The sequence below is a fragment of the Triturus cristatus genome, chromosome 4_1 (genome assembly GCF_964204655.1).
Source record: "Triturus cristatus chromosome 4_1, aTriCri1.1, whole genome shotgun sequence".
NCBI classification, from domain to species: Eukaryota; Metazoa; Chordata; class Amphibia; order Caudata; family Salamandridae; genus Triturus; species Triturus cristatus.
This window is the reverse complement of record NC_140585.1, coordinates 464,135,625-464,156,615: the sequence shown is the minus strand read 5'-3', so window position 1 is coordinate 464,156,615 and position 20,991 is coordinate 464,135,625. Positions and strand designations below refer to the sequence as shown.

At 46.8% G+C, this 20,991-nt stretch overlaps 1 protein-coding gene across 1 annotated transcript in view; it reads right to left on the bottom strand.

Moving 5' to 3' along the window:
* Window positions 1-20,991, bottom strand: part of DERA (deoxyribose-phosphate aldolase) — a 315,473-nt gene that overhangs the window by 191,051 nt on the left and 103,431 nt on the right. Inside the window, exon 2 of the mRNA XM_085652666.1 lies at window positions 9,651-9,748. Coding sequence (XP_085508792.1) covers window positions 9,651-9,748 — 98 coding nt within the window. The remainder of the gene's footprint in view (window positions 1-9,650; window positions 9,749-20,991) is intronic.

Here is a 20,991-nt window from a genome sequence, read left to right as displayed (position 1 = left end):
GACACCGTCGCGGCTCTCCACGTCCGAGCTGCTTTGAGACCAGCACCTGCCGCTCCGGTCCCCGGAGCCACCTTCGGCCTAACGCAAGGTCTGGCGCAGAGCTTCCCCGTACCAGGCTGGTACTAAGACTGTCCCGCTACCCTGTCCCTACAAAGACATTGAGACTCTTTCTGGATCTCTAGATCCCCCTGTAAATATTTTGAATGTGCTACTATTGATAAAGTACCTAGATACGCAACTGATACGGAGTCCTGTGTGGTGGTGTTACTGGGCCTAGTACGATCATAGGAGAAAGACCTCTCCTAGGAGGCTTCTCAGCGGCGCTCGGCTATAACTTTGCGGTACGAAGGTGCCCCGGAGTGGTCCCCCTGACTCCCCGGTGGTCCTCCCTCCAACAGCAGCTTATGCTAGCGAGACCTAAAAAGGGTTGCAGGGAAGGTGATGCATCGGTTCCTTACACTCAGGGAAGGTGATGCGTCGGTTCCTTGCTCCGGGGGAGGTGATGCGTTGGTTCCTTACTGCTGGGCACGGGAGACGATGGGTTTTTTCCTTACCGGAGAGGAGGTGATATGTCCGTTTCTTACTGATTGGGGAGGTGATGTGTCAGATTCTTTGGGGCAGATGTATCATGCATTTTTGCTTTTGCAAACGGGCATATTAGCAGAATCTGCCCGTTTGCAAATGCAAAAATTGCTTGTCCGATGCAGCAAACCTAATTTTGCAATTCAGTAACCTGTTACCGAATTGCAAAATGGGTTTGCGATTCGGTATTAGCAAGGGGTTTGTTTAGGGCGTCCCTTCCTAATACCGAATCGCATCGGTATGCAGGAATGTTTTGTGACCGCAATTGTGGTTGCGAAATATTCGCATTTTACCACCTACTTCAAGTAGGCGGTAACCCATTCACAAATGTGAATGTTTGTAAAACCATTTGTAAGAGCAGGTAGTGGTCCCACGGACCACTGCATGCTCTTAAAAATGAAGAAAAAATGTTTAATTTTTCGTTTTGTAAAGCATTTAGTTTTCCTTTGAGCAAAACGGGCTGCTTTACAAAAAAAAAAGATTGCTTTATTGAAAAGCAATCACGGACATGGTGGTCTGCTGATCTCAGCAAGCCACCATCCCCGTGATTTTTGCGATTCCTAGTGGGTCGCAAATTGCGACCTACCTCATTAATATTTATGAGGTAGGTCATTTTCGACCCCCTAGGAATCACAAAAGGTATACTATACACCTTCATACATTGCATTTGCGATTCCCTAGTTGTGAATCCTTGTGATTTGCACTTATGGAATCGCAAATAACTATTGTGATATACATCTGGCCCTTACTGCGTCCCCCAACAATGCGACAGACATGGTGCCGCGATGCGACGATGGACAATGCATAGGTTCATGCAGCAGCACAGCAGGGCTTGCATTGCAATCGGTGCGGTGTTCTCGGACTTCAGCGACCGGTGCACTCAATGTGGCGTGCGGCGATTTCTTGAGTCATGGGCAGGCGCTGCACCGGTTTCTTCAGCAATGCATCGGAAACAGGTACGGATGCGTCGCGCTTCTCGTCATTGCTTTGCTTTTCCAGCTCACACAGCCAGAACAACCTCCAGAGGCCCAGAACAGCTACAGGCAACTCTTGGCAGGTCAGAACTACCAGCAAGGAAGTTCAGGGGTGATGTCTATGTGTCCCTGAGACTTCAGAACAGGAGGCAAGCTCTTCTTCAAGCCCTTGGAGACCTTCCTCACGCAGAGGACCCAGCAAACAGCAAAGTTATTTTCCCTTTCCTTGGCAGAAAGTAGCCACTGCAGGCCAACCGCAGACAACAAACAGCACAGGGGCAGTATTACTCCTCAGTTTCCCCAGCTCTTCTCCTTGGCAAAGGTTCCTCTTTATTCACAGAAGTGATCCTAAAAGTCTGCTGGGCCCCTCTTTTTATACAGCAAATCTCTTTGTTCTATGTGTCAGAGAACCTCTTTACCCAGCCACAACCAGTTCTTTCCTTCTGGTGCAGCTTCCTGGTAGGAGGTGGAGACAGCATTGTCCTTGGCAGACCAGGCCCATTCATGTGTGAAAGAAATATCCTCCCCCCTTCTTTGAATGCAGCACAGGTCTATTCACTCCAGTCCTGACTCACCCTGGAAAAGCAGGACACACCTCAACCCCCCAAGTGGCTGTCTGAACAGAATGCACATCCTCAGCCCCTGTCACTCCAAAGCCAGGCGGTCAATACACATCCTAGCAGAGGCACATTGGATGGTTAGGCAAGAAAATACCTACTTTCTAAAAGTGGTATTTTAAAACCCAGAATGTAAAAATCACCCTTACTAATAGTTGCAACCTGACATTCAACAAACTATTTTTCCATCTTGTTCCTATGGGCAGTAATGCTCATAAGATGTTATGAGCAAACTCTCCATTCTATCCCAAGGGGACAGATAGCCTTACAATAGTGAAAAACTAAATTGGCAGTATTTCACTATCAGGACATGTCACACACATCAGGGTATGTCCTACATTTCACACACACTGCACCCTGCCCACAGGGGTACCTTGGTACTACCTTATGGGTGAATAACATGTAATAAAAGGTAAGGTTATGGCCTGACAAGTCGGTGCACATGCCAAGTCGACATGACAGTACTAGACTGCACACAGGCACTGCAATGGCAGACCTGAGTTACATTTACAGGCTGCTTATGTGGGTGGCCCAATCAGTGCTGCAGGCCCACTAGCAGCATTTAATTTACAACCCCGAGTGCATTGTACTAGGGACTGACTAGTAAATCAAATAAGCCAATTATGGAAACACCAATCCATAACAACAATTTACAAAGGGAGCACTTGCACTTTGGCACTGAAAAGCAGTGGCAAAGTACCCAAAGCATCTGGACAAGCAAAACAAAGTCCAACACACAACAAAAACACAGGAGGTAAAGGCAAAAATACAGGGGAAACCCATGCCAATGATGCCAGGTCTAACACTAAGTAACAGCAAAAACTTTTAGCCTCTTTCCATGCCCTACCTCTTTTAATAGTAACCTCTATTACTTTGATGACAAACACAGATTGCACATTTTCCCAATTCAGTGCTGTCTACCACTTCTGTCATAGATAACTACTTATATTCTGAGTAATGCACAAGGGCTTCTTGCTAACCAGTCTGGAGCTTGAATAAGGAGTATTATATGTGCCACGAATCATTCAGCCTGTGCATTGGGGGAACTGGGGAATTATTAGGGGGCGGGGGTGAGGGATATTGGTGTGGTTTCTGGTTATACACTGGCCTGTTTGTTCATAGAATTGCATCCAGCGTGATGTCAGAATTAAGAGGTTGCAGTGTGGAGAGTGAAAATGGTTCACATGACAACGTTCATTTTATGCAGCATGAGAAAGTGTATTATAGTAGAATGACTAGTTGGCTACTACAATAATCAATTTAGATCGCGATGGAAGTGGTACACAAGAAATCGCATATCAGCATTGAAAAATATTTTAAGGTTTCTGCATTTGTTAACTGTTAGATTTGGGGGTCTTTAGTTGGCAGAGGTAGGTACCGTTGACCAAATAGGAGCCCTTGCGTCTAGTCAGGGTAAGGGGGTACACTCCTAAAACAACCCCTGCTCACCCCCTTGGTAGCTTGGCATGAGCAGACAGGCTGATCTCAGAGACAGTGTGTAAAGCATTTGTGAACACATACAGTAATACAGTGACAACACTACAGATGGACACCACACACGTTGTATTATAAAAATAAGTATCTTTATATAGACTTAACACAAGATCACAAACGACAAAAATCCACAATACTGTACTTTTAGAATGGTAGAAATAGCTTAGTTATCTTTAGATGGTAAATGCGACACTTAGCGTTCAATGTACCTTTGGATGCGTAACGTGATAAAAACAAAAAAGTTGCAGGGAAGGTGATGCGTTGGTTCCTTACACGCAAGAACGGTGATGCGTCGGTTCCTTGCTTCGGGGGCGGTGATGCATCAGTTCCCTACTGCTGCGTAGGGGACGGTGATGCGTCGTGCCGTGCATCACGACCCGGTGCAATGACCAAAAATGGCGTCTTCTTGATGTTGAGACAAAGAAGGGGTGATGCGTGCACGCCCGACAGCCGTGCGGCGACTCAGTGAATCTTCTTGAGCCGCGACAGGCCCTGAAAACACGCTTCTCTGGTAATGCGGCGGCGTCTGCTGCGATGGCGACACTCTTCTCCAGTGAAGCGGGGCGCTCCGGCGAAGCGATAGCGGCAGCACACTTCCTCAGCGATGCGATGACAGCTGCTCTGGCACCGACACGCTTCTCCGGTGATGCGACGGCGTCTGCTGCGACACTCTTCTCCGGTGATGCGAGGCGCTTCGGCGATGCGATGACTACAGCGGCAGCAAGGGCACGCTTCCTCAGCGATGCGACAACTGCTGCGGCGGCGACACGCTTCTTCGCCTTGAGTTGCGCTTCCAGCTCCCAGCGACACGCAGTCTCTCAGAAGGCCCAGCTCAACAGCAGGCACTTCAGATTCCCAGCAAGGGAACTCAAGGGAGCTGGTTGATGAAGTCTTGTATCCCTGAGACTTCAGGCAGGAGACAAGCTCTAGTTCAAGCCCTTGGAGATCTTCTTACAAGTAGATGAAAGTAGCACAAAGTCCTTTCTCCTTTCTTTAGCAATCAGGTAACCACTGCAGGTCAATCCTCAAACAGCACACAGCATAGGCATGGTCTCCTCCTGCAGTCTCTCTCTCTGGTTCCTCTCCTCAGCAAAGGTTCTTCTTGTTTCCCAGAAGTGATCTAAAGTCTTGGGGTCTGGGCCCCAGTATTTATACTCATATTCTCTTTGTTGTCTGAAGGCAGAAAGGCCTTTGTCTAGTCCAAACCAGTTCTGGTCAGTCTTGGAGCACTTTGTTTATAGGACTCCTTCTTTCCTTTGACAGTGTGGGCCGGGGATATCAGACGCACCACAGGAGGTGGAGCCAGCATTGTGGAAGGCAGGTACAGCCTTATTCAGGTCCCAAATGCAACTTCTCCCACCACTCTACATGCAGATGGGTCTATTCAGACCAGTGCTGACTCACCCTGTCTTCTGGAATCCCCCAGCCCCTGTCTCTCAAACTCCAGACAAGGAATACACAACCTACTAGAGTCAGGCTTGGATAGTTAGCCAAAAAAATAACTATTTTTTTAAAGTGGCATTTTCAAACACAGAATGTTAAAACCAACTTTACTAAAAGATGTATTTTATCATTCTGAGTTCAGGCATACTAAACTCGAATTTCTACCATGTTCCCTGGGTCAGTTAGTATTATAAGGTGTTATAATCAAACTGCCCATTCTGACCTATGGGAAACAGGTAGCCTTCCAATAGTGAAAAACGAAAATGGCTGTAATTCACTATTAGGACATGCAACACACATCAGGGCATGTACTACCTTTTACTTACAATGCACCCTGTCCTTGGGCCTACCTTAGGGGTGTCTGATATTAAGAGAAGGGAAGGTTTAGGGACTGGAAAGTGGGTGCACTTACCAAGTCGACATGGCAGTACTAGACTGCACACAGGCTCTGCAATGGCAGGCCTGAGACACATTCTACAGGCTGCTTTGGTGGGTGGCACAACCAGTGCTGCAAGCCCACTAGCAGCATTTGATTTACAAGCCCTGGGCACCCATGGTGCACTGTACTAGGGTCTGACCAGTAAATCAAATAATCCAATCATGGAGTCACTAATCCATACATCAATTTACAATAGGGAGCACTTGCACTGTGGCACTGATTAGCAGTGGCACAGTGCCCAAAGCATCTAAAACCAGCAAAAACATATGAAGCAACAGCAAAAAATGGAAGGGAGACAAACGCCAATGGTGCCAGATCTAACACGTGTCCCCACCAGCTGAAATGTGGGGAGAACTACCCTACCTCCTGGGAGTTCTCATCACTAAGGCAGACAAATCTGGACAGACCATCAGCATTGGCGTGTTCTGTACCAGGGCGGTGTTCCACTGTGAAGTCCATCCCCTGTAGGGAAATTGACCACCTCAACAGCTTTGGAATCTCACCCCTCATCTGCATCAACCTTCTGAGGGGCCTGCGGTCTGTCTAAACCCGCAAGTGAGTCCCAAACAGGTATGGTTTCAACTTCTTCAGAGCCCAGACCACAGCAAATGCCTCACTCTCAATCGCACTCCACCTCTGTTCCCGTGAAAGTAACCTCCTACTGATGAAGGCTACAGGTTGGTCTAGGCCCTCCTCATTCATCTGTGACAAAACAGCCCCACACCATGCTCTGAAGCGTCTGTTTGAATGATAAATTATTTTGAGAAGTTGGGTGCCAGGAGCATGGGCGCCGTGCACATGGCAGTTTTCAGGGCATCAAAAGCTTTCTGACAGGTTTCAGTCCAAACCACTCTCTTGGGCTGCTTCCTGGAAGTCAGCTCGGTCAAGGGGGCAACGATGCCGTCATACCCCTTGACAAACCTCCTGTAATACCCAGTGAGTCCTAAATGGCTCTCATCTCTGTCTGGGTCTTGGGGGTTCCCAAGCCAGGATGGTCTCAAACTTGGGCTGTAGGGGCGCCACTTGGCCGCTCCCAACTTGGTGTCCCAAGTACACCACAGAACCCTGCCCGATCTGGCACTTACTCGCCTTGATAGTGAGGCCTGCTCTCCGCAGCACCATTAACATTTCTCAGAGGTAGCGCAGATGTTCTTCCCAACTGGCGCTTAACACTGCAATGTCATCCAGTTAGGCGGCACTGAACTCTTCCAGTCCAGCCAACACCTGATTGACCAACCTCTGAAAGGTGGCAGGGGCATTCGTCATCCCAAAGGGCATAACCCGGAACTGGTAGTGCCCATCTGGTGTGGAGAATGCTGACCTCTCTCTTGCCCCATCAGTCAAGGCGATCTGCCAGTACCCAGACGTTAAGTCAAACATGCTGAGGTACCGTGCAGCCCCTAACCGATCGATGAGCTCATCAGCTCTGGGGATGGGGTGCGCATCAGTCCTGGTGACTGAATTGAGTCCTTGGTAATCCACGCAGAACCGCGGTTCTGGCGTGAAAACCGGTGCGGCAGCCTTTGCGATCAAGACCACTGGGCTGGCCCAAGGACTGTTAGAGGACTCAATCACCCCTAACGCAAGCATCTTGGAGTCCTCCTCGATACAAGCTCTCACCCAGTCAGTTACCCTGTAAGTTGTGTGCTTAACAGGAGGACTGTCACCAGTGTCCACATCATGGATGTACCAATTAGTAACACTGGTAATCAGGGAGAACAGATCAGAAAACTGTCCCAGCAACTGGTGACAGTCATTCTGTTGCTCCGAGGTCAGGGTGGAAGAGAGGTTTACACCATCCACTGACCCATCTTGCTCTGTCGCAGACAGGAGGTCAGGAAGAGGCTCAGTCTCCTCCTCCATTCCAACATCTGTCGCTAAGAGCATGCCCACTTCGGACCTCTCCAAGTGTGGCGTCAGGCGGTTGACATGCAGGACCCGCAAAGGTTTCATTGGAGACCGCAAGTCCACCATGTAGGTGACAGGACTCTTGCGCTCCACCACCTCAAATGGTCCGGTCCACTTAACCTGGAGCGCACAGTGCTCCACTGTGGCCATGACCCACACTTTCTGACCAGACTGAAGCTCAACCAGAGTGGCATTCTGGTTGTACCACAGCTTTATCTCTGCCTGGCTGGTTTCCAGATTTGCCTCAGCGAGTTCTCTGAATCGCCTAGTCTGGTTCTGGAAGGCCAGCATGTAACTATATACATCCTGGGGAGGTTTCCTGGGAGATTGCTCCCAGCCTTCCTTGACCAGATTAAGAGGTCCTCTCACTGGGTGGCCATACAGAAGTTCAAAGGGGCTGAACCCTAGGGACTTCTGTGGCACCTCACGGTAAGCAAAGAGAAGGCATGGTAAGAGGACATTCCACTTACACCTCATGGGTTCCTAAAGATCTAAAGTCTTGGGGTCTGGGCCCCAGTATTTATACTCATATTCCCTTTGTTCTCTGAAGGCAGAGAGGCCTTTGCCTAGTCCAAACCAGTTCTGGTCAGTCTTCGAGCACTTTGTTTACAGGACTCCTTCTTTCCTTTGACAGTGTGGGCCAGGGACATCAGACGCACCACAGGAGGTGGAGTCAGCATTGTTGAAGGCAGGCACAGCCCTATTCAGGTCCCAGGTGCAACTCCTCCCACCACTCTACATGCTGATGGGTCTATTCAGTCCTGTGCTGACTCACCCTGTCTCCTGGAATCCCCCAGCCCCTGTCACTCAAACTCCAGACAAGGAATACACAACCTAGCAAAGGCAGGCTTGGATCGTTAGGCCAGAAAATACCTACTTTCTAAAAGTGGTATTTTCAAACACAGAATGTTAAAACCAACTTCACTAAAAGATGTATTTTATCATTCTGAGTTCAGGCATACTGAACTCGAATTTCTACCATGTTCCCTGGGTCAGTTAGGATTATAAGGTGCTGTAATCAAACTGCCCATTCTGGCCTATGGCGAACAGGTAGCCTTGCAATAGTGAAAAACGAAAGTGGCTGTAATTCACTATTAGGACATGCCACACACATCAGGGCATGTCCTACCTTTTACTTACAATGCACCCTGCCCTTGGGCCTACCTTAGGGGTGTCTGATATGAAGAGAAAGGAAGGTTTAGAGACTGGCAAGTGGGTGCACTTACCAAGTCGACATGGCAGTACTAGACTGCACACAGGCTCTGCAATGGCAGGCCTGAGACACACTTCACAGGCTGCTTTGGTGGGTGGCCCAACCAGTGCTGCATGCCCACTAGCAGCATTTGATTTACAAGCCCAGGGCACCCATGGTGCACTGTACTAGGGTCTGACCAGTAAATCAAATAATCCAATCATGAAGTCACTAATCCATACATCAATTTACAATAGGGAGCACTTGCACTGTGGCACTGATTAGCAGTGGCACAGTGCCCAAAGCATCTAAAACCAGCAAAAACAAATGAAGCAACAGCAAAAAATGGAAGGGAGGCCCACGCCAATGGTGCCAGGTCTAACATTAACAATATGTGGTTGATAAAGGACATGATGCTGTGGGGAATGTAATGTATTAAGATTTTGGATGAGGTCACCATGCTGGACCAATGAGCCATTCCCTAGTATACAGCTGTGAAGTAAGACCTAATGGGGGAGGTGGGAGTGAGAGAAAAGATAGAAAGAAAAAAGTGTGTGACGTCAGTATAGAGAGGATTGCAGAAGCCAAACGTGTAATGTCCACTAGAGGGGTAGCAGGCAGTGATAATAAAAGAGGTCTTGAGGCTCGGATTTGTGTCACACTACCAGGCGCGAGGGTTCATGAAGAGCAGGAAGCAGAGGCTGAAAAGAAGCTACCTGTGAGGTGATAGAATCCTTATAAGGCTTTGCGACTGATGTCAAATGAGGAAAGTATTGTAATTAGTATTGAGTGACCGCATCAGACGCTGCCAAGATGTCAAGTAGGATGAAAGGAAACATGGCAATGAAGAGCAGAGGAGATAAAGTTGGTTCTGTGAAAGTCCACACACCAGAATTTGGAGATGAACGTGCTTTGTTCCTCATCGTTTTGTGAACTTGAGGCAGTGGCTCCAACATGCATCTCACAAAGGCCACCAATATAGAATCAGGAGAAACACTTACTTGCCAGTCCTTTTTCACTGTCCTGCGGCTTTGAATTTGTTCTGCACGACGTAAAACTGCTGGCTGATTCACTTGCACTTTTGAGATCCATCCAAGATCTACAAAAATCATAATGATCTTTTAGCATATAGCAATGACTAAGAGAAAATAATCAAATCTATCATTCTGCTGAAGTCACTTGATATTAAATTACTGTTTAGCTATAGATTGAATGCTTCATTTTACATGAAATATTAAACACAAAAAAATGACTGCATTTAGGATGTTTACAGATTTCCATCAAACGTATTCAATCTTTCCATATGCATTATTTACATAAATAAGTGTGCAGAGTTTACAACAATTAGATTTTTAAATAAAGCTAGTTGAGGATTCAACCATTTGCTGGTTTTACAGCACAACTGTCCATGTGTTACCATAGTGAGTCGACCTTAATACTTCAATTAATAAGGTTATTTTTCAACTTAGGTAAGGCAAAGGTTAACAAAAAAGCCGTGATGCTGCACTGTGTTAAAGTACTCACACCGTTCAATGCCGAACTTGTAAAATACTTCTTTCTTAAGAGCAAGACAAAAATACATCAGTTTATAATCCATAATCCGGATAGAACCCTCAAATCGTCATATCGTATTAGTAAATGCTTTCTGACAGTGCCTGGATCTTTCAAAGGAGCAGGGAAGTGGGAGGAGAGCTAGGACTTGCTAATCTCATACCCTTTATTAGGTCTCCGCTAGCGAAGGCTGCGCTTGCGCAGTCTCGCTCGCGAGATTTAATGACTTGGAGAAGAGGGGCTTGAACCCGCCTCTCTTCTCTCCTCTTCTCCATTGGCTGGCCTCTTAAATGCTGGTCAGCCATTGGAGAAGAGGTTTGTCTCTCCAAACAAGCCCCGTCCTTTTCGGATTCGGGGGCGTGTTTTTTTGATTCTTTCTCTCCTCTGGAATGTAACATTCCAGCCAATGGCAAGAGGAGAGAAAGAAAAACACGCCCCCGAATCCGTAAACGCCACTGCATTACTCCGAGGCATTTCTGCTTCATCTCGGAGAAAGGCAGTGGTGTTCATGGCGTCATCCCCGTCCACCACGCTCCTTCGGCAGAGGAGTTCACGTTTCGCATCTGTGCAAGAGAATCACTGAAAGACTCATATACAAGATCATAGACAAACAACGCATAAACACAGTGCTGACATATTAATGTCACACATAGTGAGTCCAAACCATGCTCTTGTTTGGCTGTCACTAGTTGGTCTTTCTTCATGGGCTATTTTGTTTCTCCTTTATGTTCTTTGGATCATTTGTTCATCCCTCCTACTTCTTGCAGTACATTTGCTCCGCTTTATATCCGATACTTGCCCTCGTTTCTAGTTCTAATTCTGCCTTGCTGTTTGCAACTCCTTTTCCCTGCTTCTTTTATTCTCCCAGTGCCCCACTTCGTGTTGGCCTGTGCCACACTTCCCGTGTTATTCTTGCCCCTTTTCCGGTCTCACCGCGTGCCACACTTCCTGTCCTTTTCTTGTCCTTACCTCATCCTCTTGTCCTACTTCCGACCACACCTGCACTCAACTTCCTGCCCCGCCCCTGTTCCCGCCCCGCTGCCCGCATCCAATGTCCCAGCTAGGAGTCCAGCCATGCCGGGCTCGGGGCGCGCGCAGGTGTCGGCCTACCCGTCGGGCCCGGAGCTGGGCGCCTCGCTGGCGGCGCTGGTGTGGCAGGAGGCAGGCCGGGGCTCAGGGCCAGGCGGGCGCTTCTCGCTCGGCCTCTCTGGGGGCAGCCTGGTGCAGATGCTGAGCCGTGAGCTGCCGCGGACCCCCCAACCCTGTTCCCACTGGCTGCTGGCTTGCTGTGACGAGCGCAGGGTGCCCTTCGAGGATCCCGAGAGCACGCACGGGCAGTATCGGGTGAGCGGACAGTACCAGGGCAGTAGTAGGGTGCAGGGGTTAGGTAACAAAGCACCTGCTGAGCGAGGGATGCAGGGGGCAAGCATGGATGACTAGGATAAAAACAGGGCACACATACCGAGGATGCAGTAACAAGTAACAAGAACAGGGTGGACCGGGTAAGGGGTACTCGCTGGCTGCTCCGGGCGAGGTGTGTGTTTATGTTATAAATAAAAATCAAGTTTATAGTCTGCTGTCACCAACTCTTTTTAGCATAAATGCAAGCGCCATTTACTTGGGGATGTGGGTGCATTTTGTTTCCGAGGGACCTGTAGGTGCACCCTCTGGACAGCATATCTAATTCTGCACAGAAACGGTCCCGGTACGAGGACAGCCCATGTCAAAACCTGGTAATATAATAACAATATTAGCTGCAAGAGTGAACAATAAATCAGCAGTCATTTGTTGCGAAGTCTCCAAGAGACATTATTGAGGCTCGCGCGTGACACTGCGTTATGACCTTGTTGGTTATTATGAAATTATTGTCCTGTTCGGTCCTCCCCTTTGACCTGTAGCTGTGAAGTATTTTCTCTTGCGAGCTCGTGCTAACCACATGCCTATTCGAGTGGGAGGGTAGAACGGGTTAAGCACCGTCCTTTTCGTGTATGTAGTGTCAGTTTAGGGTGTGTTTGCATGTTTTACTGCTATTCAAAAATTTCTTTCTAGCAAGATGCAGTTGTGCCGAGTTTTTGCTATGGTGATGTCTGGTGGACTAATGCGTCCACTGGGTGGCTCTGTGTGTGGCTCTGTGTGTGTGGGTGGCTTTTTTTGTAGGTGGCTCTATGCGTGGTGGGTCTGTCTGTGTGTGGGTAACTCTGTGTGTGTGTGTGTAGGTGGCTCTGTGGGTGGCTCTATTTGTGTGTGGGTTGGTCTATGTGAGTGGCTCTGTGTGGGTGGCTCTGGGTGTGCTGCTCTGTGTGTGGGTGCAAATGCAATAGGTCTCGCATTTGAGATTGATTAAGCTATTGACATTGTAAATAACAATGCCGTTTCTTTAAATGTTTTAAAAACAAAAACATAAACAAAAAGAATGTCATGAGCAATGCCAATAGCTCTAACTTTAACAGTGCCGAGACCATTGCATTGTAAATGCTTGTTATTCAGATGGCGAGATCTGCAGACTGGCTTCTTTAACAGCAGACCTCAAAAGTCCAAAATGCTAATCTCCTGATAGTTAATCATATAATCAATGCAGATTGATGTTCGCACTGTGAAAGCCTGTGAAGCCAAATATAGTTATAGCTGCCCCATGATTCATATGCTTTTACATCACTAAAAGGAGTATCGAAAGAAAAATAAAAAAAAAACAGCAACTCGAGGGACCGCTCTCTTTATTCCAAATCGAAGCCATATCTATTCAAACTTTCACAGACTCTCTATGGAATATTATACATGCATGACTCATGCAGTTCATGACACTTACAAAATATAATATATTTCTCACATTCACAGAAAAATTAATGACATTTGCAAACTACTAACATATCTTATACATGCATGCGATTTTAATGCCCTCCTGTGCCAGCAGGTGTTTTTTTGTCAATGTTTGACTGAAATACTTTCTCCTGTGGTGCTCAGGGCCATTTATTTGTTCGTTCTTGGGGACTTCAAGATATGCACAGATGCCCCAACATTCAGACTATTAAAATCTGATAGATTCTTATGCTACTTTCAGTTTAGTCCAAGGTGTCGCCTCTCATCCTCACTCAAGTAGCAAGCCGCATTTCGGATCCTGTGATCAGATCTCCAACTATGCTACTATCCCCTCACTCATTTTCTTCAGTATCCCCTATTCGGTGTCTAACATGTCGCTGGTACCATGTAATTCAAGCCAGCCTAACTAATTACTTGAATCTTTATAATGCTATACTTGGACATATCACAGAAGCTAGCATTACAATTTTGAAAATTCTGTAAACAAGATTACATAGCACCAGTGAAAAAGACAATCTTGTTTTCTAGACATCCTTTTTTTCCACCGGTATATGGAGGAATTGGCAGCTGCTAACCCAGCATGCAAAGCTTTTGAACACACTTGGAGTCTGGACTATTCCAGCATCTCTTAATCTATATGGGAACCTGCAAATCCTATTAAAAAAACTGATATCAAATCTGGCCTGGACCAACCACTTACTACATTTCATGCATTAATGCATCTAGTATCCTGCGTAGTTCCTTCTGCATTATGTACCAACGCATAATGTGCACAACTGTGATGCCAAAAGCAATTTCAATAATTTGCACTGGTGTGGTTTTACATGCAAATGAAGGAACACCTTTGATCTTGCATCTGTGTCATATTAATATCCATCAATCAATCATTCATGGTTTTTATAGCACGACTACTCACCCGTGAAGGTCTCAAGAAGCCAATTGGGGTGGTGGTGCTGCTGATCCGTCTAGGCGCTGGGGTTCAGTCGAAGAGTCAGGTCTTGTGATCATTTCTTGACTGGGTCAGCGTACAGGCTTGCCGGAGATGGAGAGGCAGGGTGTTCCAGGTCTAGGCAGCGAGGTAGGAGAAGGATCTTCCTCCGATCCTGTTCAGATATGCTAATCCTGCGTTGTGGAGGGCTTTGTAGGCGTGTGTGAGGAGTTTGAAAGTGACTCTTTTGTTGACTTGGAGCCAGTGGAGTTCTAGCAGGTGTTCAGTGATGTGGCTGTGGCGGGGGGTGTTGAGGACCAGTTCGGCTAGGGCGTTTTGAGCGTTCTGTAGTTTCCAGAGAAGTTTCTGGGTGACGCTGCTGTAGAGTGCGTTGCCGTAGTCGAGTCTGCTGCTGATGAGCGTGTGGGTGACTATCTTTCTGGATTCGGTGGGGATTCATCTAAAGGTCTTTCGAAGCAGGCAAAGCGTGTTGAAGCACAATGAGGAGACGGAGTTGATCTGGCAGTTCACTGTGACCGAGGAGTCCAGTATGATGCCGAGGTTTCGTGCATGGTCCTTGGGTGTGGGGGTGTGTAGCAAGCCACCAGCAGTTGTCTCAAGCGAGGGGGTGGGTCCCAGGATGAGGACTTCAGTCTTGTCCAAGTCAAGTTTAAGGCAGCTGTCTCTCATCAAGGTGGCGACGGGATGAAGGCTGTTGTGAAGTTGTCTCTGTCGGCTGTGGTTTCATTGGTGAAAGAGAGGATCAGTTGGGTGTCGGCAGCGTAGGACACTATGTTGAGTCTGTGGTTCCCGACGATGGCTGCGAGTGGGCCATGTAGACTTTGAAGAGCGTGGGGCTCTGGGATGAGCGCTGGGGCACTCTGTAGCTGATCTGTGTGGGTTCTGAGAGGAACGGTGGTAGTCTGACTCGCTGTGTTAGACCGGTGAGAAAGGAATGGATCCAGTCCAGGGCTTTGTCGCAGATGCCGGCATCGTGGAGTCTCATGCTTAGGGTGCGGTGGGAAATGTTATTGAAGGCTGCCGAGAGGTCCAGGAGGATGAGGGCTGCTGTTTCTCCCCGGTCAAGGAAGGAGCGAATGTCATCGGTGGCGGCAAGGAGGGCAGTCTTGGTGCGGTGATCACTTCGGAAGCTAAATTAGGAGATGTCCATGACCTGGTTGGCTTCGATGAACTCAAAAGAGTTGGGCGTTGATGGCCTTCTCGATGACCTTGGCTGGGAAGGGGAGAAGGATCTGAAGTTCTTGAGGTCTGTCTAGTCGGCGGAGGGGTTCTTCAGCAGGGTGTTGATCTCGGTGTGTTTCCAGTCCTGGGGGGAAGGAGGCGGTCTTGATGGAGCAGTTGATGGTACGACGTAGCTTAGGGTCGATAAAGGCGGCGGCTCTGTGGATGATGTGGTGCGAGAAAGGGGTCTGAATGGATGCTCTTCATGGTCTTGAGAGTGTTGTCTGTGGTGACAGGGGTCCGGTTGAGCAGGATGTGCTGGGGGTGTCTTTGGGTGTGGAGGTCACGGGCACAGTGGGAAAGTCTTGAGAGTTGAAGCTGTCGTAGATCTGCTTGATCTTGTGGTGGAAAAAGGTGCTGAGGTTGTTGCAGAGGGTGGGACGTCTGTGGTCTTGCTGTTGGGTTTGGCAAACTCCTTGACAATGGCAAAGACTTCTCTGCTGTTGTGTGCGTTGGCGTTGATTCTGTCTTAAAGGGCCGTTTTCTTTGTAGTTTTGAGGAGGTGGTAGTGTGCGGTGATGGCAGCTTTGAAGGCTACCTGGGCTTCTGGGCTTTTGTTGTTTCTCCATTTCTTCTCGAGCAGTCTACAGGTGGGTCTGGATTCCTGAAGGGCGGGAGTGAACCAGCTGGCTTTCTTGGAGTGTTGCTTGCCGGGGTTACAGAGGTAAATGCTGGGGCAGACTAGTGGGCAGCATAGAGCAACCCTAAGGAGGGAAGCAAAGTCGTTCCACAGTTCCATTCCCCCACACCATCCCCAGTGAAATGTAAGAGATTGTGTCTGCATTTGGGAGAGCAGACTTTTTCTATATAATCAGATGCACTGTCATGATCTTTGCTATTTCACACAAAATAAAACCCTCGTCTGCTCTTCAGTGCAGTTCTTGTAACACAGAATTGGTTGCCACGTTCTGACAGGCAATGTTGCTGGCCCAGAAAGGTATTACATACTCATTACTGAGCCCAGAAAGGTATTATTACCATAAACAGACAAATGGCCTTTTTACTTCTCCTTGACTTATGGCATGCAAGATTAAGACAATCGGTCTGTTTAATGAAAAATGCCACTTAATCGCGTGAGATGGCTAACTGCTCCTACAATTCAGTGCTTCATTTGAACCCATGATTTCTGGTGCTCGGCACCGGTACTTAATTGTCAACACCGGCACATGTGGCAGTCTGCCACAAGGTGGCGCTTTCTGGCTAATTTAGAGAGGACTACAGCAACAGCAAATTATTAATTTAATGTATATGAAAAATTACTATACCTGCTGCCCAGGCCATTCTTATAGCTATGTGGGCCTGAAATAGTTTGAACTGCCACACTTGTTGGAGTGTGTTGGTAAGTAGTTGTGTTGTTACTATCACTGGCGGCAAAGCAGGGGCAATTGGTGGCGCAAGCTGCAGTGGCCTTCTGAAGAGAGCCTTGGCACTTCCTTTTTTATGAATTAAGCACCTCTACTTAATGCATCTCTTTTAAAAGATATGCATGTGGTATTGCATACTGTTATTATTTCTATGGTGACGGTAACTGGTTAGATATTTATACTTGTGAAGTGATTTATTGCTTAAATATAAATTTGATGTTCAAGTGTTACACACACTTTCCCATAGAATAAAGCCTTGTTTCTTTAGCAAAGATACCGAAGAAAAACTAAAGATATATTCTAAGAACACCATTGTAAAACTGTCCTGTGAGATTAGCCAAATTGGCCAGAAGCTCTTTGCAGTAATGGTCTCTCCTTCACCCTAATGTCTTTCACCATCTTAGATTTCCATACAACCAAGGGACGCTGGAAAATGTCCTAGTAATTATGACTAATTGAAGGATAGATTTAATAGAAATAATTCTCTCCTACTTATACACCTCATATGAATACAACTGTGGGAATTACATAAGCACAGACTAAATTCAGTTCTATTAGCCTGATCAGTTGGCCGTAGATCCTTAAACAAGAGAAAGCAGTGTATCTGGAGCTTTATGAGAAGGACTGTCTGATAAGTTCAAACCACACAGGGTAGTCTAGAAGCTTGTGTATTAGGGACTAGATAATTGTGCAGTTCATGAAAATGGGATAGATCCAAAGATGGTGATTAAGGTGTGTGGGAAGGCCAAGGGATTGCCCACTTCTGGGGGGAAGTTTTAAGGTATTATTCGAAGTCAGGGACCATCCACTGCAGTGCGACCTGCTTCACTGCCTGCTGGAATTGACTGCTGGAACGTGCGAGAACAAGTATGTTGTCAACTTGATGGACTTGGCATTCGATTTCCTGAAAAGCCGTATAGCTTTGTCCGGGAAATTGGCTGTAGCACCATCACGGTCGCTCAGACTGAAGGATCTTTTCAAATGGGCTTCCACCGAGACAGCGACGTGAAGATCATTGCCAGTGATGCAGGGAGAGGTACCATCGCTAGATGCTTAGGACACATACATGGCTGAGTTCCTGGCCAGAACAGATGATGAACCTAAATGGCGCCATGGGAGTTTACACCTTAGTGGTCAACATGGTTGGCAGGTATGGTGACCACCTATGGTGTCACTTCCAATACCTCCCCATAGACACGTAAGACAGCTCTGTTGTAGGCAGTTGCCTGGACCCATTAAGCCCTCCCACCACCCACCCAGGACACTGGTGCCTAACATGTTTTGACTGCCAGCTTCCCCTTCCTACTCCGCCCGCTGCATGGTGTATTTATGTGCACACACCGGGTGCCCATCGAGGCGCCATCAATTTCACAGACTATTTTCTCTTCTTTTTAATATAGCTCCCTCCTGACATTGCTGATTGGCACACACGGTACAATACAATTGCTCGAACCCCCCCCCCCCCCCACCCCCCCACCCCGTGGATAGGGATGTTATATACAGTGACACCTTCTGTTACAAACTGTTACGGGGGGTATGAGGTCCTGCTGAATGTTTCTAGCTCTTGTTTGCTTACTGATCCTATTCTGATACTGTATAGTGCTGTACCTACCTAATCATTTGCTTGGTAAACTACCAGGGTCTGCTTTGTAATGTGCATGGGGATGCCTTATGGACCTGTGGGCTGCTGCTGGCCTTGCTGGTTTTGTTGTAATACGCTGTTTACATGATCTAAAAACAATAAAGAATCAGTTGGAAAAAGAATTATGTGTGGGGAGGAGGTCAAGTTGTCCTCAGCCTCTGGGGTGATGTGGACAGATGTCATTGACTTAGGGGAGAACTAGTGATTGAAGCTAAACTGGAAGGTTGGATTTCTAGTCATGAGGCTGATTATCTGATTACCACACATCCTGTGACACCTTATTTCTATACGTTACCCAAGGTGCACAAAGAGCGTCGCCCGCCCCCAGGAAGACCCATCATTTCGGGTATAGGTTCATTACTCGAACCTTTGTCCTCCTTTGTAGATTTTTTCTTAAGACCTCTGGTCAAAATGATGCCGATGTATCTACAGGATACCAAGGATGTTTTAAACATCCTTCCAGGTATTGATTTTAACATTGAGACTGACTATCTAGTCAGTTTCGATGTAGAATCTCTGTATACCTGTATCCCCCAGTTGGATACGTTAGAAGCGATTAGATCGCTATTGGATGACAGCACTGACCCATTGAGTTCACCGGTTCCATTTATCATGGAGTGCGCCAGGCTGGCAATGATGGAAAACCTCTTTAAGTTCGAAGACCGGTTTTATCTTCAGATTTCCGGTACTTCTATGGACAGTGTTTTTGCCCCCAGCCTGGCCAATCTCTATGTCCATCTTTTCGAACAGAACCATGTGCTCACGGAAACTAATCCATTTCGGAGTTTCATTATTGTATGGAAACGTTACATCGATGATATTTTGGTCATATGGAGAGGTGATGATATTACCTTAAATGCTTTTCATCACTGGCTCAATGATCAAAACGACTTTCTGAATTTCACTTTGGAATTCAGTAAATTGGGCCTGTCATTCTTGGATCTCCGGATCTTCCCATTTGATGGAGGCCTGGGAAGTGAACTATACACTAAACCTATGGCAAGGAACTCATTGCTGCAATATGATAGTTTCCATCCTAAAGGGCTCAGGGCAGGCTTGCCCTTTGGTCAGTTCCTTAGGTTGAGGAGAAACTGTTCTACCAATGAAGCCTTTATCAAGCCTGCCGATGTTCTATCACAGAACCTCCGTTCTAGAAATTATCCATCTAGACTGATAAGACTATCATTCAAACGAGCAGCCAACAACAACCAAGAAGATCTGTTAGAAGCTACTGTACCAAAAGCTCCCCTTGAGAGATTGACTTTTGTCAACACCTTCAGTACCTCTTCTAATCAGATCCAAAAAATTGTACGGAAACACTGGTGCATTCTCAATGTTGGGAATGTTAAACTAGCTTTTCCACTGTTTTCTTTCAAAAGAGGTACTAATCTGCGTGACTCTCTAGCCCATACTAGACCCAGGAGCATAACACCTTTTATACCCAATTCCTTGTGGAATCTCCCGCCTGTGCAGGGACACCACCCCTGTGGCAGCTGTGTGGTTTGTTCGCAAATGAGACACACCACTGAGATCGATATCGGTCTGTCGAAACCATGGAAACAGCTCCGACACACTAATTGCAACAGCGATAAGGTCATATATCTAATTACATGTCCTTGTCTCAAATACTATGTGGGTATGACCACAAGAAAGATCAAACAACGCATTATGGAGCATAAGAGTACCATTCGATGCAGGAGGTCATCAACTAGATTGACCAATCATTTTTTTGAGTGTAATCATACTCCTGAACAGGTCTTGTGGACTGTACTTGAACAACCCCACATTCCTGCCCATGTTACTGATGTGTTTAAGTTTCTATTAAAAAAAGAACAACGTTGGGTGTTTAAGTTACGTAGTGATCAATTTGGTCTGAATGATGCCATACCGTGGACTTTATTACAATAGATTAGTCAGAATTCTCCAAGAGATGATTATTTCTCCTTTCTTCCTCCTTTTCTGGAGAAGTACAACGTAGTGCTCCAGTTTTTTGAGAGTTTGATCTCTTGTCTGGAGTATGGTTTTGTCTTACTTCTGATCCCCTTTCTTTGTTATAAGCTATCAGGTTTTTATTGATAATGAGAGGTGTTTGCTGAGACCTGTCTTGACCACAATGTTGTATATGTGTATGTATACACTTTATGACCTTATTCAAGTTCATTCTATCTTCAGGTTGTGTACATACAATAAATGACTCTTGCGCAGAACATAATTTTGATTCCACTTTTTTGAATAACTGGTACCGTGTTTCACAATTATACGTTCGCGTACACCTCAAATAGCGGTGACTATTGTACGATAGAGATTGTCTCTTAGTCACGCATTTATCAATCCCAGAGATGGATTTGTATAACCTGATTATTATTTTCAAGAATGGGATGATTTTTCTACGTCTAGTCTGCTGTGATTTGGTATGTGGACCGCTGCTGACACGAGTGATTCAGTCTTCAAGGGTTGCTCTACGCGTTGGTGTGGTTATGTTTAAACCCTAAGAGAGACAATTTGAGTCTGTTCATTCTTTTAATGCAGCCGTGCTTGTTCACTACATTTCCCACCTTTCCACCATTTAGAGCTACGTCATCAACTGCTGCCTTGATTGGCATTGGCTAGCAGTCCGTGCGTATTGACGTCATCACGCATAATAGCACTAGCGTGTTGGCGTTTTGGAAGCATTTAATTCCGTGTTCCCCGGCCCTCCGGTTACCGCTTGGAGCAACCTGGATGGAAACCCGGGGTAACGACGGAGAGGTAAGGAGCCCTGCTATCGCTACACATTTATATGTAACTAGACACCCTTC